The sequence below is a fragment of the Rana temporaria genome, chromosome 8, assembly GCF_905171775.1.
Source record: "Rana temporaria chromosome 8, aRanTem1.1, whole genome shotgun sequence".
Lineage (NCBI taxonomy): Eukaryota > Metazoa > Chordata > Amphibia > Anura > Ranidae > Rana > Rana temporaria.
The window spans coordinates 60,335,067-60,352,805 of NC_053496.1; the positions used below are offsets into that span (position 1 = coordinate 60,335,067).

The 17,739-nt window shown below is 45.6% G+C and overlaps 1 protein-coding gene across 3 annotated transcripts in view; it reads right to left on the reverse strand.

Moving 5' to 3' along the window:
- The window catches only part of NT5C2 (5'-nucleotidase, cytosolic II), a 155,131-nt gene that overhangs the window by 19,552 nt on the left and 117,840 nt on the right, over positions 1–17,739 (reverse strand). For all 3 annotated transcript variants that reach the window (XM_040361874.1, XM_040361873.1, XM_040361875.1), the window contains 3 exons: positions 7,051–7,092; positions 5,767–5,874; positions 177–243 (listed from right to left, as the gene is read on the reverse strand). In XM_040361874.1, the coding sequence (XP_040217808.1) occupies positions 177–243; positions 5,767–5,874; positions 7,051–7,092 (217 nt within the window). The remainder of the gene's footprint in view (positions 1–176; positions 244–5,766; positions 5,875–7,050; positions 7,093–17,739) is intronic.

Below are 17,739 nucleotides of genomic sequence, written 5' to 3' on the forward strand. Positions count from 1 at the left end.
TTATTCCCAGTGACAGGGGTCACAAGGCTAATAGTAAGGCACATCTCCTTAGTGGGGGGCTATAGTTGTCGAAGGAAACCCGAAAGGGGCTCTAACTATGTAAACCTCCACAAAAAATATATATTTTGTATCACCATAGGAAATTGCTAATTCTGTTATCCACAGATTTTCCATACCTCCTGAATAGACAATTCCATGCTGCAATGGTCCTGTGTAGGTCCCAATTTTAAGCTTGCCAGTGCTCTGTTAGGAAAAAAAATAAAGAAATAAGAATCCATTATATTTAGCATAGCACAGCAGAGATATAAACTCTAAAATGTTGAGCATAAGAGCAGTTGTTGCTTTCGTACAGTATTAAACACAATTGTTCTATCTCAACTTGTGATATTGCCTATAGCACCCAATCAGCTTTTTCTTTAAATTTTTTCCGCAAAGCGTAGAAAATTCTAATTCTAATTTAAAAGCCGATTGGCTGTGCTCCAGTAAAGACAAAGTTTGTCTCAGACACATTTTTTCTTTATTAATACCCCCTAATGTGTCTACAATGAAATGTATAAATAATGTTGAATGCATGCTCTTGTTTACGATGGTGCATTATGTAGGTCAGTGGTTTTCAACCTCAGTCCTCAAGTACCCCCAACGGGCCATGTTTTGGGAACTTCACTTAGATAAAATAGAGCTGCTGTGCAAAGTAAAGGAAAACCTGAAAACATGGCCCGTTGAGGGTACTTCAGGAAAGAGGTTGATAAGCACTGGTCTAGGTGACCAGTTCAGTCTTTCAATGAACCACTGAAAATTCCAGAAAATCAAAGCAACCAGATTTTAGTTTGCTGTACAGAAATCAGTAAAATATTATTGGTTGCTTCACTTTGCACGGCTTCTCTACCTTTTTTTTTTGTTCCTCCCTCTTTTCCCCTCCCTTCCATGTATCCCCAGTCATGCCATAAACTGAGTGGGTGGCTGCGGTCTCCAGGAACAGGCCCAGCTGGGCTGCCGCAAAAAGGTTGGTAGAACGGTGCGGGCTTCATGATTCGTGACCCCTGGCAAATCACTATTTGACCCCCTAGGGCAGGGGTGCAGGGGAGCACAAGGGCCACCTAAGCGACTTGGTAACTGATCGCTGATCACAATCAGCGGAGCAAGCAGATGGCAGGTCCGTGTCTGCTCTGCATATGCAGAGCAGATACGGACACAGCCTGATCGGATTGGAGGTAGGACACAAGTCAATTTACATCTGCCAATCAGAGGTGAATGGCTGCTTTCACACTGATGCATTGCGGTTTACCCACACCGTGGGTGCAACACAGTATACTGTACCTTCCATCCCAGAGCAGGAGAGTTGTGAAAAGTTCAAAATATCCAAAACACTGTGTAATGGTGCGCTCCAGGTGAATAGTTGCCACCGCCCCCTTTAGGATTAATGCTGACTTTAAAAGCTGACCCCCATCGCAAAGATCAAAACACACATTTGTTTATTATAACTAGGAGCCAGCAAGGTACTTAGAAAGGACACAGAAATAAATGGCAACCTTCCAGTCCACTTCAGCCAACATGTATTACCAGCATGACTGCATTAGGTACCCTAGCAGCAGCTTCAGTAATCCAGCAGGGTAAACTGTCCAGGGGGAGACTTCCAGTGATAATGCTCAAAGAAACCGAAAAAGGACCATAGTGTTCACTGCTCAAAAAATATTTTATTAAAAAAATAACAAAAGTGCACTTACATTCCAAACACATTAAAAACATGCTTTCATGAGTTACTGACATAAGGTAGAGGAACAACACTGTCCAGGAAAAGTGCTATAGTCCTTCCAGCTCCAAAGCAGAAAATTAAGCTCTGACCTCAAGGGGGGTTACATCATTTTAGACTTTTTACATATAACACAGAGTTTTGATTTTTCACTATTTAGATTCACCTTTTGATTCATGCCGTTAATAAACATGCATTTGTTTTACTACTTACACATTTATGTATTGTGATTGCAACATTTTAATTTTTGTTTCATTTTCTGGTGTTTTTATATATTCAATTGAGAATTTACGAAGAGGTTTGAACGCAGCACTGAGAATTTTAGCATGCTGGTGGAATTCCATTGGACACGGTCTCGGACCTCCCTCACCCTATAAACATTTTTTTCCCTTTATTCTACACTTTCTGAATTCTTTTCTCTACAACTTTCTAACACTACAAATTTCTCCCCACTTTAACCAACAAAATTCCCCAAAAATGTTTTTATGTTGAATCTCTAATTTATATGGCACCCTTTTGTATCGGAAATAATTGGTGGTATAATAAGCGATTTCTCTCTTATACCTGTTCTTAAAGCGGGGGTTCACCCTATCGACGGGAATTTTTTTTTTTTTTTTTTATTTTACCTTAAAATCAGGCATTGTAGCGCGAGCTACAGTATGCCTGTCACGAATTTTTTACCGCCGTACTCACCTTGTAGTCGTCCATCGAAGATTCCGGGGAATGGGCGTGCCTATGGAGACGGAGGATGATTGACGGCCGGCTCTGGCGCGTCACGCTTCTCCGGAAATAGCCGAAATAGGCTCGGTCTTCACGACGCGTGCGCATAGCCTGTGCGCAGGCGCCGTGAAGAGCCGAGACCTACTCCGGCTGTCTTCGGGGAGAGTGACGTGCCAGGGCCGGCCGTCAATCATCCTCCCTCTCCATAGGCACGCCCATTCCCCGCGGGAGCCGGAATCTACGATGGACGACTACAAGGTGAGTACGGGGTTAAAAAAATCGGGACAGGCATACTGTAGCTCGCGCTACAATGCCTGTCTCGATGGTAAAATGTGTCGGGGGGGGGGGGGGGGGTGAACTACCGCTTTAATGTTTTGATATACTCCACCTGTGTTATGAACACTATTTTTGAAAACATTTTCAATAAAAATATTGAAACAGAAAATTATAAAATGAATTGGTGACTTGTCTACGGTTTTGGTTTCAGACGTTTCTACGCATTTACAGAGGAGTATGCAGTAGTATTTGATGTTCAGCACAACAAGAATACAAGAATACTACCTTGTGTATATATTGTGTATATATTCATATGATTAAAGTGGTTAAAAAGCTTTGTTTTTGTTAAAACAACAAACATGTTAATACTTACCGCCACTGTGCAGCTCGTTTTGCACAGCGTGGGCCCCGATCCTCAACTTCTGGGGTCCCCCAGGTGGCTCCTCCCCACATCAGATAACCCCCTAAGAAAAGCACTCTTCTCGGGGGGGTTACCTTGCGTGCACGCTCACGAGTCCAGCATTTGCGTCCATAAACACGAATGCAGACTTGTCCCGCCCCCCACGTCATTAGATTTGATTGACAGCAATGGTTGCGCTGCTATCAATCTATCCAATCGAGAGCTGAGAACCCCGGGCAGAGGAAGAGTGCCTCTCCGCAGGGTGAAGTTTCAGGGCTCAGGCAAGTTTACAACCCCTTAAGGCTGGAGTGTCCAAACTTTTTTCAAAGAGCCATTAAAATTAAATGCAAATTAAATATTTTATGCAAAGTTTATTGCAAATGGCATTTTATTCATTTCATAACATTGATGACAATATATGATGATATACAATATATATCTTCTCCGCTCAGGGCAAGATGAGCTCAGGCGTGTTACGTTTAAAAATATATAAATCTCTCTTTCTCTCTCAAAAGGAAAGGAACCGCATTCAGTTTTGATGTGGCCCCCCAAGTATATCCATCTGTTGTCCCCAAATTTCGAGCGTGTTATGTTTTTTTTTGCTGTTAATATATCCATCTTCTTTAGCCTGACAAATCCCTGAGCGCTACGCTCATTCTTAGGATGACCCGGGGCGTGTTTGCAAGTCTTAGTGCCCGAGCCCGCAAGGAAGCTGACAGCATGCAGCGCCACTGCCAATCACAGGCACTGTGACATTTCCCCCGATCTCTGCATGTGCAGTCCGCAGATGCAGAGATCGAGAATAGTCACAGTGCCTGTGATTGGCTCTTCGTGCTTTCAGCTTCATAGCGGCTTTGGCACATCGACTTCTGAACATGACCAGGCACACACCCTGGCTCATACTAACAATGAGTGCGGCGCTCGGGATTTGTCAGGCTAAAGAAGATAGATATATTTGCTTGAGCTTTGGGGGGCCACAGATGGATATACTTGGCGGGCCACACATTATATATATATATATAATATGCATGCAAATTCCAAGTGGGGGCCACATCAAACCAGAAGGCGGACCGGACTTTGGACATGTCTGCCTTAAGGCTTTATGTACCCTAACTGATTATGTGACAGCAACTTTGTGTTATGTCAGGTCCTGATGTGAACCCTTTAAGAATTGAGGATTTTAGCATCTCCAGCAGCACTCTGGACCTTAGTTAACAATCATTGGATAGAACTAAGCAGGACCAATCTACCCTCTAAAAAATGTTTTTTCCTGGAATTCCACTTTAAAGATGAACTTCCACAAACCGAATATATATATATATATATATATATATATATATATATATACATATATATACACACACACACACACACACACACACACACACACACACTGTATGTGAACTGTCAGCTGTCAGATTTGCTAAATGACTTCTGTCCAACCAGTTTTGGGATTTATACAGCTCTGTCAGTCAGCACAGAAGAAGGGTGACACCACTATCACAGTTTAACTGGTTGTAAAACCTCACATATACCCAGTGAAGTCACTAGTCTCAGATGAAACCCTGAGATGGAACAAATCCTCCTACATAAGCTGTACCTGTTTATCTAGATTTTTTTTTTTAAAAGCCTATGGCGTGTTACACGCCCAAAAAACGCCACCCGGTGCAGAAAAAATGTGCACACACATAGAGAGTATTCACAATAACGTGCAGAGGGGTACAACGTCAAGTGGTCCTCCTGTGAAGAAGGGACCCAAAACCCTGATCCCCCGGGGCGTTAGGCTCCAGACGGGGACTGAGGTACTGTGGTCCGAGCAACCGAAGCCGACACCAACCCAACTTCCTCGGAGGGACTGCCGAAACAGAACCCTCCCAGTACTAGGTAGGGCACCCCCCGAAGGGAGACCCCATGAGAGCAGGCGGACTAAGCCAGAAGGCCATGACCACCCACTCCCTGTTTATCTAGTGCTGTATTTCCCCTACATCCTTTCAAAATGCAGAACCTGCACAGGATCTCTCAGCTCTGAAAAGAAGGGGGCAAAGAGCTGAAGTTACATCAGTGAGAGCCAATTTGAGAGAAGAGCCCCCCCCCCCTTTTCACACAGCTCTCATGACTGTCAATCAGCTGAAGCACCTTCCCGTCTCCATTTTTATCTTGGTGTCAGGATAACTGTTCAGAATTGATTCATGCTGATAGAGGAACGGGCTTCAGACATAAAAGACACTTGAGACAAGCGCACACACTGTATATAGATGGATTTGTTTTGTTCATATTTCATGTCTGAGGTTTACATCCATTTAAAAGGTAAAGTATACAGTAGCGTCACCTCTCTAACTGCAGCCTACTGCCTGGATAATGAATTAGCAGCACCATACTGATGAGTCCTCAACTCTGCTAATGATTGGGTGGCTGTCCAGATCCAATCACACATTATGTTGCAATTGCAAGGACAACTGCAGCTACATGCAATTGTAAACAGCAGGTTAATCCTCACAACCAATGATTACGTATGGGACACTGCAGCTTTCATGTGTACATTTGCTCACATCACTGAATACTGTTCATGTAGTTTATCACTAGTGTTCTATACAATATTAGAAACAGAAACATTACTTACTGTATCCACTTGTCTGAGCACAGTTCCTTCCCCAAAAAACAGTGGTTTCCGTGCATCCACTAATATTAAGTCAAAATAAGACTGCCATGGCCGATGTAGGGTCCCAGGCTGAAAAAAATAAAATAAAATCTCTTAAAATGTAAAGTGCTACTGACCAGCAAAATGCTACAAATGTATAGTAGAGGTACAGCAATACGCTTATAAAATACTCTACACCTCACTTCTTTCCCTGGGATCCAATACTACAGCCACTTACCTGGAAATTATATTTGTTTTGGCTGGTTTGTTAAATTTGTCACAGATCTTTTCTGATTAACAAGTGACAAAACCAGTGGCATGAAGGAGAGTCAAATTAATATGTCTATCACCACAGCCATGAGCGTGATGAGACAATTGCCACCAAAGGCCCTACTTCAAGCCTCCTCCCTTCTGTTGCAAAAATGGCCACCTTTGGCGTCAAAACAGGCAGTCAGCTCAGTGACGTCAAGCTTGTTAAAACTGCAGGCTTAAGCCTACTACTAATTTAAACAAACCGATAGCTCAGGTCGGAGCCGCTGTACCAACAATCCAATATTAGTAAAGCCATCTCCCCTGCTGTGCTATTGTGTTCTGACAGGGGGACAGCCCCCATCGCCGCCAGAACACTCTGCTCAGTGCCTCAGCCACTAGCTGAGAGCACCGACCAGCAGCCGGACGGCAGACCTTCGATGGCCGGCTGCTGGTCAGCTGGTTTCTATAGAACCGGCCAATGCCGTCTGACATTTGGCCCGTGTGTACTAGGCTTTAGTGTCACAGAGTAAAAGTCTCCTCCCAGCCGGCAAAACTGTGCTTTGTGCTCTGTGAAACTGATAAGTCTCAGCATCACTGAGGACCCTCAGACATCACACCTACCTGTGTGAAAGTTGCAGTGGCTGGGCAGGGAGCCCAGTAACACAAGCTTGTTGTTCGCACTGGATCGCAGTTACTGAACAGTGATGAGACTGGAATGTTCATGTGGGCACTCTAAGAGAGCGGCCTGAGGCAGATACCCCAGGGAAGGAACGGTCCTGATCATAACGCTCTCAACAATAAACATTATAGTCAAATTGGCTCCTACCAAGTAAATTTTTATACATTTGTTTAAGTTGGCTGTATATGTCATTTCATCCACATAAAGTTTGGGCTAGAAATATATTGTAAGGAGTCTTGTTTAAACACATAAGCACAACTCTCTAGAGGAGGTCACTAGAGAATATCTGATCTACAGGGGAAAAAAAAATATCAAAATTCATGGCAATACTATACCTTTGGTCCATGAGAGAAGTCAAACAGGTAAGTCATTATTTTCTGCAAGATAAATGAAAAGTGCAAAATTTTAAATTTTTAAACCCAGGTTTGGTAATACAAACCAAACAAAATTACCTTAAAGTGGTAGTAAAGGCTTGCATAAAAAAACACAAAACAACTTCTCCCTGCAAGGTAATGTCATCATGTGCTAGTATGCATCGCACACTGGCACATTATAAGAGACTTGCCTTAAAACAAAGCCTTCCAGCGATGCACTGTCACCACCGACAGGGCTTCCATCTTCATCCAGTCTTCCTTCAAGGTTCACAGGCTCTGACCGTTTGAAGGGCCAAGCGTGACAGCTCATGGGAGTCGTGACATAGAGCTACAAAGGGAGGGCCAAATAGAGATGTCTCTATAGAGTGCATGCGCCGGTGACGTCACCGACTGCTGAAACAGTGAATATCCCCTGAACGGTGCACATTTAGGAGAAATTCCTTGTGACTACAGGTAAGTTTTATTATAAGCTTACCTGTAGATACAAGTGTCCAACTGTTTTTTTTTTTTTTAAATCTTTTTCTCGAGTATAAAATATACAAACAAACCACAACAGTAAACCCGCCACAGCATTGGGACTGAACCCATGCAGGAGTCAGTACCAGCCGGCCATAGGCTGCTTCCATCATTAGTAACATACAGCTGCAGCACGTTTACAAGAAAAGAACAAACAACCTAGTGCATCAGTGGCTCCTGCTCAATTAAAATGTCCAAGTATCAAATTCTTCAGTCAAGACCCAAGGGACAGTAAATTATATCCAGTAAACCCATAGCAGAGATTATAATACAGAGAGGAAAAAAAAAAAAAACACCCAGTGTATCAGAATCACATTCACCCGTGGAGTGGTACCAAGTACAAGCTCAGTCAGTCTGCGGTCGCCCTGGAGGCCTCCGCTAGACATTTGGCCCACACTCATACTTTTTGGGGCATCCTCCATTTTGGTAGGTTCCCTTATAGAGTGGCAGTACTCCATTGACATGTGTTTTCCATAGCAATATGGATGGCGGGCACGTTTTTTCCAGCAGAGAGTGATCATTTTCCTGGCATAGAATAACAGAAGTCCTATCAGAGTTCTCTCCGCCACCCTGGGGGCTAATTCTTCTACTAAGCCTAGAAGGCATATCTGCAGGGTTGGGGCTACATCTATTCCCACCACCTCTTGTATTCCAAATAGTACTTGTGACCAGTAGTGTTTAATTACTGGGCAGGACCAGAAGATGTGTATAAAGTTGCCCGGATCCCCAGTACACCTCCAGCACTCCACTGACAGGGAGGCTTTCATTTTATGCATCCTATACAGGGTAATATAAGCCCGGTGTAGAATTTTATATTGTATGAGACGGTCTCGGAGTGAGATCAGGATTTTGAAGGGGAATTCCCACATGTCCTCCCAATCCTCGGAGTCCAGTCCCGGAATGTCCTGTGTCCATCGCTGACGGACCTTAGACAAATCTGGAGAGGAAACTCTAAGGAGATGTGCATAGGAGGACCGAGGTCGGTCTCTTGGTACATTCATATCGAATGACCTTCTCTAGATCAGACTGCACTATTTGCGTGACATTTGGTGTTATTTGGGATTTAAACGCATGAGGAAGGCATATTGTTGTGGGATACCAGATGATTGAAGGGGCGTATAGCCGTGCCGGTGGCAAGGTCAGATAACAGTTTAATACCGCATTTGGCCCATATTTTGGGGTCCGGTAACGAGAAAAGATGGGGCAGTGTAGGGTTGTTCCATGGGGGGCATGTGGGGAGACTGCATTCCGTGGGAACTTCTCAATTCATAATCCCACCCCCCCAGGCATTCAGAGTCGTGTGCATGGGGATGGTCAGATCATATGGAGCCTTGGGACCGCAAAGGGGTAAATGTGTTAGGGCCCCTACAGAACGGACTGCCGCCACCTCCAGAACTGACGCTGGGTTGAACGCGTCTGGCACCAGCCACCAAACTGCCGTGACCAGCTGGGCTGCCAGAAAATATTTCTGGCAGTGCGGAAACGCCAAACCCCCCTGCGACACCAGACACATCAGTGTGGATAATTTAAATCTAGGAGGATTTGAGCCCCAGAGGAATGAGAAGAGTCGGTTCAATTTCGTAAAAAAAATTCAAGGTATCCACTGTGGGGAGTTACAGAATAAGTAGGTAAATTTAGGTATGATTTTCATTTTAATTAAGTTAATGCAACCTAATAAGGACAGAGGAAGGTTCTCCCAGGCCTTTAGTTTGGCCTTGAGTGCTTGGACCACCGGCTCTAGGTTAAGGGGTATAAAGCTGGACGCGTCCCTCCAGACGCGCACCACCAAGAACACCATTTTGTCTACCCATTTCAGTTGGATATCTGGCGGGCTAGTCTTTTAGCCTCAGGGTCTATAGCTAGCAATTGGGATTTCGCCCAGTTCACCCGTAAACCTGGTATTTTAGAGAAGTCAGTAAATACTTGCAAAGCTCCTTTATAGTAGGAGGTCGTCTGCGTACAGAGCTACCCTCTCCTCCAGCCACGCTATTTTTAGTCCTTTTATGTGGGGCGAGACCCGCAAGGCCTCCGCCACCGGTTCCATAGCAATTGCGAACAATGCTGGAGAGAGAGGGCAGCCCTGCCTGGAACCCCTGGAAAGCGGAAAGGGGGGAGAGACGCCACCCCCCAGTCCGACAGCCACCCTCTGGGATTTGTATAGAGTTTGCAGCCAGGTAATAAAAACCAACGGAAATCCCATCCTCCGCAGAGTTTCCCAGAGAAATGGCCACTCAATCGAATCGAATGCCTTTTCAATGTCGAAGGAGGCAATCGTTCTAGTGCCCACATTGTCATGTATGGCATGCAAGTTCATGAATAGTCTGCGGAGGTTAATATCCATGGATTTATTGGCCAGAGTCTATAATATAGGGCAGTAGTGGGTTGAGCCTAACGGTGATCAATTTAGATAACATTTTTAAATCAATATTAAGAAGTGCTATGGGCCTGTAAGAGGCGCGCTGTTTGGGATCTTTATTGGGCTTAAGGATTAGAATAATGTCCGCGTTTGCCATGGAGGGTGGGAGCGCTCCCTCCTCCAGACAGTGGGTATACAGGTCAGCCAGCAGGGGAGCCAGGAGATCCGCATGAGACCGATAAAATTTGACAGGTAGACCATCAGGACCCGGGGACTTCCCAGGTGCCAATGTGTTAATAATAGCATGTACTTCCTCTGCAGTGATAGGCCTGTCCAGATGGGACCTCTCCTCATCCGAGAGCCACCCCAGAGCCAGGGGGTCCAGGAGAGGCGCCATCTCGCCAGGAGTCATAACCGGAGGGAGCGTGGTACTGTACAGAGTCTGATAGAAGGCCTGAAACTCCCTCAGGATACTCTCCTGGGATGTAATAGGCTCACCTGTAGGAGAAACCAGTTCAGGGATCAGAGTCATAGGGGTGTCGTGATGGGACATCATGGCTAGTAGCCTACCGTTTCTATCCCCCTGCTCAAAGTATCTTTGTTTTGCGTGGAACATCTCTAAACGAGCGACCTCACTGAGATGGAGATGGAGATCCCTCCTGGTGGGCTGCAGCCGTTCGAAATTGGAGACCGAGGGGTCAGACCCCTAAGTGTCCACCGCCTCCTCGATCTCCCCTTCCAACTGCGATGTGTTGGCTTGTTGATTTACCTTCACTGCCTTAATTGCTGACATATAGTGTCCTCTAGTGAACGCCTTGAATGCGTCCCATACTGTGGGAGGAGAGGATGACCCTGCGTTATGTTCCCAAAATTCACGCAATGTGTGTGGAGTCTGCCCTGAGCCGGTCTGTATCCAAAACTGAACATAACATTGTAAAGCGGTAACCCGAAAACTAGACCCCACTACAGTCCTCCGCAGCACTGAACTGAAGCTGCAGGCTCAAGTAAGGCCAATTTAAAGCGGAGGTTCACCCAAAAAACAAGTATATAACAATACATTGTGTATACCTCAAACATGTACAGTATGCTGTTGGTTTGTTTTTGGGGGTGTACATACGGTATTATCGCTATTTTTCACCTGGCTTCCGGGTACTAGCTCCCGCGGGAGTAGGGGTTCCTATGCAGTGGCGCAATGTCATCTGGGACTTCGCACAGATGATTGACGTGCCTGACAAAAACTTCCCCCCGGCGGATAAGGCGCGTCACGAGTTTCCGTAACTAGCCGAACTGCGAGTCGGCTCTATACGGCACCTGCGCAGTCAGCTCTACACGGCTCCTAGTTGGTGCGCAGGCGCCGTATAGAGCCGACTCGCAGTTCGGCTAGTTACGGAAACTCGTGACGCCCCTTATCCGCCGGGGGGAAGTTTTTGTCAGGCACGTCAATCATCTGGGCGAAGTCCCAGATGACATTGCGCCACTGCATAGGAACGCCTACTCCCGCGGGAGCTAGTGCCCGGAAGCCAGGTGAAAAATAGCGATAATACCGTATGTACACCCCCCAAAAAAAAAAAAAACGCATACTGTACATGTTTGGAGGTATACAGAATGTAATGTTATATACTTGTTTTTTGGGTGAACATCCGCTTTAACGTCCCTCCAGGTGAGTGGAGAATAGCGGGACAAAAACTCTGCCAATTCCTGGGGTGACCCCAACTCGTGTTCAACTTACAACAGTAGGCAAGGGGGGTGGGGGATGTGTATCTCAACACATCGAGAAGGACTGGGCAGTCTGGAACGGTGGTGTAGTTCCTCCAGCTATAGGAATACCTCCAAGGAAATACAATTTGGGTATCTCCGGTGTTTGCAAGGAGTTCAGTAGGATATAGAGTACAAGGATGTGGAAGATCCGTGCATGAGATAGATTAGTGAGAAGATTCTTTCAGTGCAAGGTGGTCAGCCAATCATCAGCATCCGCTGGATTGTCAAAGAAGCAGACCGCTCCGGCATGCTGGACTCGCAAATGGCTGGGATAAAGCATGCTATATTTAATTTCCTTATCTCTGAGACGTCTGCGGACATCATTGAAGGTTTTTCTCTTCCTCTGCAACTCAGCTGAAAAATCAGGGAAAAGAAGAACAGAGGTGTTGCAATATTTGAGTATGGGATGTTTGCGGGCTTCAGAGAGAATCCTGTCCCTGTCCCGATAGTTGAGAAAGCGGACTAGGAAAGGCCTGGGAGGATTCCCCGGGACGGCTCGGCCCGTAGGCACCCGATGGGCCCTTTCAACCACGTAGGTAGGGGAAACATCTGTAAAGCCCAGGAGATTTTTGAAGAACTCCTCTGCGAATACAGCAGGGTGATCCCTCTCTTCTCCCTCGGGCAGGGCGAGGACTCTGACATTGTTGCGCCGCAGCCTGTTCTCAGCGTCGTCTGACTTTGCGACAAGGGACTGCACGTGCGTTGTAGCTCAGCAATGGAGGTGGCATGGGTAGCCGTAAGATCTTCAGTGGCCGATACCCTGGATTCTGTTTCAGTCATCCTCCCCCTTATTTTGTCCAGGTCATTCCGTATGAGATTACACTCCATAGCAAGGTGATCAATGCGTACCAGCAGCGAGGTCTTACTCTGCTCTATCGCAGCCAAGATTGCGGCCGTGATGTCAGGAGATGTTGGAGCCGGCCTCTCCTCCGTTGAGGCCTCACTAGGATCCATGTCCAGGTCGGCCAGCAAGGCCCAAATGCGCCCGACCAGTATGGGGTCCGTTTGCGGGGAAGAGGGCGGCAGTGGTCGGAGCGGTGTATTGGCCTTAGCGGCTTTGGAATTCCCCTTTCCCTTTTTGGAGGAGGAGGACATCTGGTATATCCCAAAGAGGGCACACAATTGGCAGGTTAGCGAGGATGGGAGGCTAGAAATACAAAAGAGGGGGAGGCCCAGAGCAGTGGAGCAGAGGTATCCAGATGGCAGAAGCCTCTAAGTCCCAGGGTGCCACAGCCGGCGAACACAGGCAGTCTCTACAGGCCAGCACACCAGGACGCGACAGGGGTGTGCCCAGACAACCGGGCTGGTGGATGGACGCTGAGACCACCAGTGGGAAAGGCCCAGAGCAGAATGACTGAGGCAGAGAGGTGGCAGAAGACAGGAGATACTAGGCCTCAGGATTACAGGGCAGGCTCAAATAAGCAGTCACTGTTCGGCAGCATTCCAGGCCGTGGCAGGGATGTGAAGGGGTGACAGACTGCGTGGAGCCAGACGATCCGCCCTCCAGATATCAACGGCGCCGGCCGCAGCTCCCCGGCGGCTTCCCCCCACTTATGTAGTGGAAAGAGCCCACTGTGTTGGTCTCCCTGGAGCCTTTCCCAGGCCTTTTCTAGTTAGGTTCCTGAACTACAGAGATCAGGACATGATCATAGCACAATCCAGAAAGTAGCAAGATCTGCGCCATCTAAAAACCAGATGGATTTTGTTCCCTGACTTCTCGGCTGAAACCCAGACGAAACGCCACTCCTTTAATGATATTCATAAATGGCTGAGGGAAAAAAGGAGATCCAATATAGCATGCTTTACCCAAGCAAGCTCCGCATTCAGCACAGGGAGGCCGTGAATTTCTTTGATAACCCGTCCAGCCATGTGGAAATTACTTCATTCCCTTCAGTTACTAAGTTTTTGATTCTAATGTTATAATTTTGTGCCACTAGATGGAGCCAGCTCTCCTGTTCTTCCTTCTTCCTCAATACAGCACATTGATGTTTTTAGGCCCTTTGAGGAAGCGCTTTTGGTTAGCGCGAAACATGTCGGGACTCCGATCAACTCAGCGCAAGTGTTAAAATCTCCAGTTGTTGAAAACTTTTCTTCAGAAGCCATTCTATTCATTTATGGTTTAACAGTACTAGTCCGTATTAGGACGTTATTTATTCTCTCCAATTGTAGATACATTGGCTGTTATTTTACTACAATCATACATAATTGTCTATGAATAAGTCTTTTCAATCACTGTGAAACGCTGTGTCTGTCAGATATCATGTGTATTTCTTGGAGAAAAAACTTTTAAATTATATACCTTTTTGTAATAAATATTTTTTATATATAAAGTTACCTTTTTGGTGGCGACTCCTATCTTTACCAACCTATCATGCCGATAAAGTCCATGACTAGCCCATGAGTCATTTTCCTTTATAAAAAAAGGGGGAGTGTATATCTGCCATCAAAACAGCCCTTGTTAATAATAATGAAGAATATCAAAAGCTGCAGAGTAATGAGAGGGAATGTGTGGAGGCTCACACGAGGTCCACCACAGGGGCTTTGTATGGGTCTCTGCTGGAGGCGCCTCTTGTCCCTACATTTTACTGATCTAGCACATTCAGAGGCTAAAAGGGAAACAAACAATCTATGCCAAAGGAGATAAGAATGGGAAACTTTTGGCTATGCTAGTTGCGGACTATTACCTGATCACAAACATCCCAGTTGCAAAAACAGAGGGGGTGAGGGCTGATTTGGTCATTGACCCACGGTCCACATTGACTGAGTTTATTTACTTATTTTCTTCCCTTTATTCCCCCATACCGCCATATGATGTGTCTGCTTTGGACTCGTTGCTAGAAGGCCTATCCCTTCCCCAGTTGTCAGAGGAATATAGTACTGCAATAAATGCTAAAATTACCATTAAAGAGAGTGAAACCGCAATATTTCCGTTTCCTCCTCATAAAACCCCTGGTCCAGATGGATTGTCGGCAGATTTCTATAAAGCCCATATAGATCAATTGGCCCCCAGACTGGGTCTACTCCTGGAACATTACCCTGAAAAAAAGATACTCTGCCAGATGCTTATATGACCCTTTTACTTAAGCCTGGGAAGGACCCGTTGGAGTGTGCATCATATCGTCCTATAGCTCTGTTGAACATGGATTTGAAGACTGTGACCAAAGTATTAGCGACTGGGTTAGTTGCAGTCACCCCTTCCATAGTTAATATAGACCAGACAGGGTTCATGCCAGGCAAATCTACAGATACAAATCTTCCCTCTATGGATTCCGAGACTAGAATAGTGGTATCAATAGACAGAGAATACTTTTAATTAATTCGATTGGTGCTACAGTGCCTTTCAAAAGTATTCACCCCCTTGGCATTTTTTTGTGTTTTGTTGCCTCACAACCTGGAAATAACCAGGTTGTGAGGCATCATTTAATTTACAGAACATGCCCACAACTTTCAAGATGTTTTCTTTTTTATTGTGAAGCAAACAAATAGGACAAAATAACAGGAAAAAGTCAATGTGCATAACTATTCACCACCCTAAAGTCAATACTTTGTAGAGCCACCTTTTGCGGCTATCACAGCTCCAAGTCGCTTTGGATAAGTCTCTATGCCACATCTTACCACTGAGATTTTTGACCATTTTTGCGATTCGGCACTGCGTTGCTTTAACTGACAATTACGCGGTCTTGCGACGTGGCTCCCCAAAAAAATTGGCATCCTTTTTTTTCCCACAAATAGAGCTTTCTTTTGGTGATATTTGATCATCTCTGTGGTTTTTATTGTTTGTGCTATAAACAAAAATAGAGCGACAATTTTGACAAAAAAAAAATGTTTTTTTTTTTTTTTTACTTTTTGCTGTAATAAATATCCCCCCCCCCCCCCAAAAAAATATATAAAAAATCTATTTTTTTTCCTCAGTTTAGGCACGATACGTATTATTCTAAATATTTTTCGTAAAAAAAAAAAAAAAAAAAAATCGCAATAAGCGTTTATTGATTGGTTTGCGCAAAAGTTATTGCGTCTACAAAATAGGGGTTTGTTTTATGGCATTTTTATTAATATATATTTTTTTTTTTTACTAGTAATGGCGGCGATCAGCGATTTTTATCGGTACTGCGACCTTATGGCGGGGACTTTTGACACATTTTTGGGACCATTGGTATTTTTATAGCGATCAGTGCTATAAAAATGCATTTATTACTATAAAAATGGGTTAATTATGTTCCCTAGGTGTGTTCTAACTGAAGGGGGTGGGACTGACTAGAGGAAATGACAGATCGCTGTTCATATATTGTATGAACGGACGAACAGTCATTTCTCCCCCTGACAGGACCGTGAGCTGCGTGTTTACACACACAGCTCCCGGTTCTCGCTCTGTAATGAGCGATCGTGGGTGGCCGGCGGTGATCGCGCGCGTCGGCACTAGGGGCGTATCTACGTGATTTTGCGCAGCTGAGCCGACCTGCCGCCGTATAACTGCGGCGGCTAGTGGTTAAGCAGAAGGCTCTGGCCTGGACCAAGTTGACCCTGTCTTTGACAGGCCAGATTAGCTTGGTTAAAGTTAAAACTCCTCACTGTCATTCAGGGGCCGACTGACAACTCATGGGGCCCCCAGGCAATAGAAGAGTATGGGGCCCCTCTGGCTTACAGATGGCCACCACGCTAGGAGGTAGTGCAGAGGCGGGCAGCTAAAATCTTGGGATATTCACATTAAAAGCATGTCATTTTCGGACATATCAGGGACAGATCTAAAAAAAAACACAGATTTTTACATACTGTCCCTGGTTTTACTGAGCCTGGCAACCCGGATGGGGCCCCCTAGTGGCATGGGGCCCTCGGGCAGTGCCCGAGTGACTCAATGGTCAGTCCGCCCCTGCTGTCATTCTCTACTTCCTGAGACATGCTCCAACATGGGTTCCTAAATCCTACTTTAGAAAGTTGGATGGCATAGTCAGTTCCTTCCTATGGGCTCTCAACCCTCCTAGAATAGTAATCAAGGTGCTCCAGGAACCAGGGGATGAGGGGGGTTTGGCTTTGCCCGACTGGCAGAAATATTATTTGGCTGGCCAAATAGTCTTTGTCCGTTGGAGGCTACAGGCAGATGATTGGGATTCGGCCACTGTTCTGGAGGCAGCTCACCTAGGGTCCTACGAAAGCTTGAGAATGGCCATTTATAGAAGATCCAAATCTAACGTCCCGTTAACTTTCACAATGAAAGTAACTATAAGAGCCTGAGAAACTGCAACCAAGCTAGCGTGTCCTAGCTATACGGGTATCGCCCCCTCTATCCCTCTGTGGATGAACTCTGCACTGTCCTATTCCTATCACATACCGGATCCTATGGTGTGGACGGTTAGGAGAATTAAAACATTTAAGGACATAACTAGTTATGGGGAGTTGTTGACCTTTACACAAATGAAAGCAAGGCATGATCTTCCTAACTCTTAGATTTTTCCAACTTCCAGGTACAGTTTCGGGAGATGAGGGTGGAATCCCTGCCCTCAGATCTTGAAAACCTACTAACGCGAGATGAACTCACCATGTCTTTTTCCAAGTCTTTTTTGGTGACTTATAAAGAATTCTTTATCAGGACGCCTCAGGCCCTAGTCAGATGTAGGGCAAAATGGGAAGCTGAGGTTCCTGACATGCAAGGGGAGGACTGGGACGATTTGTGGACTCGACCCTTTCAACACCTTGTATCAGCTAGAGATCGGTTGATCCAATTAAAATTTCTACAGGTGCTACTATACCCCAGGCCAGATTAGCCAAAGTTTTTCACTCTGTCTCAGCTGAGTGCTGGAGGTGCTCCTTCTCGCCCACTGACATAGATCACATTTTCTAGTTTTGGTCACATCATGTACTAGGTTCATAATCTGGCACCGAAGTGTCACTTTACGGCCGTATAAGTTATACGGGCAGCAAGTGGTTACTATCACTTTGATATCCTAAACAATGTTATCCACCCTTTCAATTCAGATGGTGAACTATGGACAACCTTCCACGGTGTTATTACATTTAGGAGACAG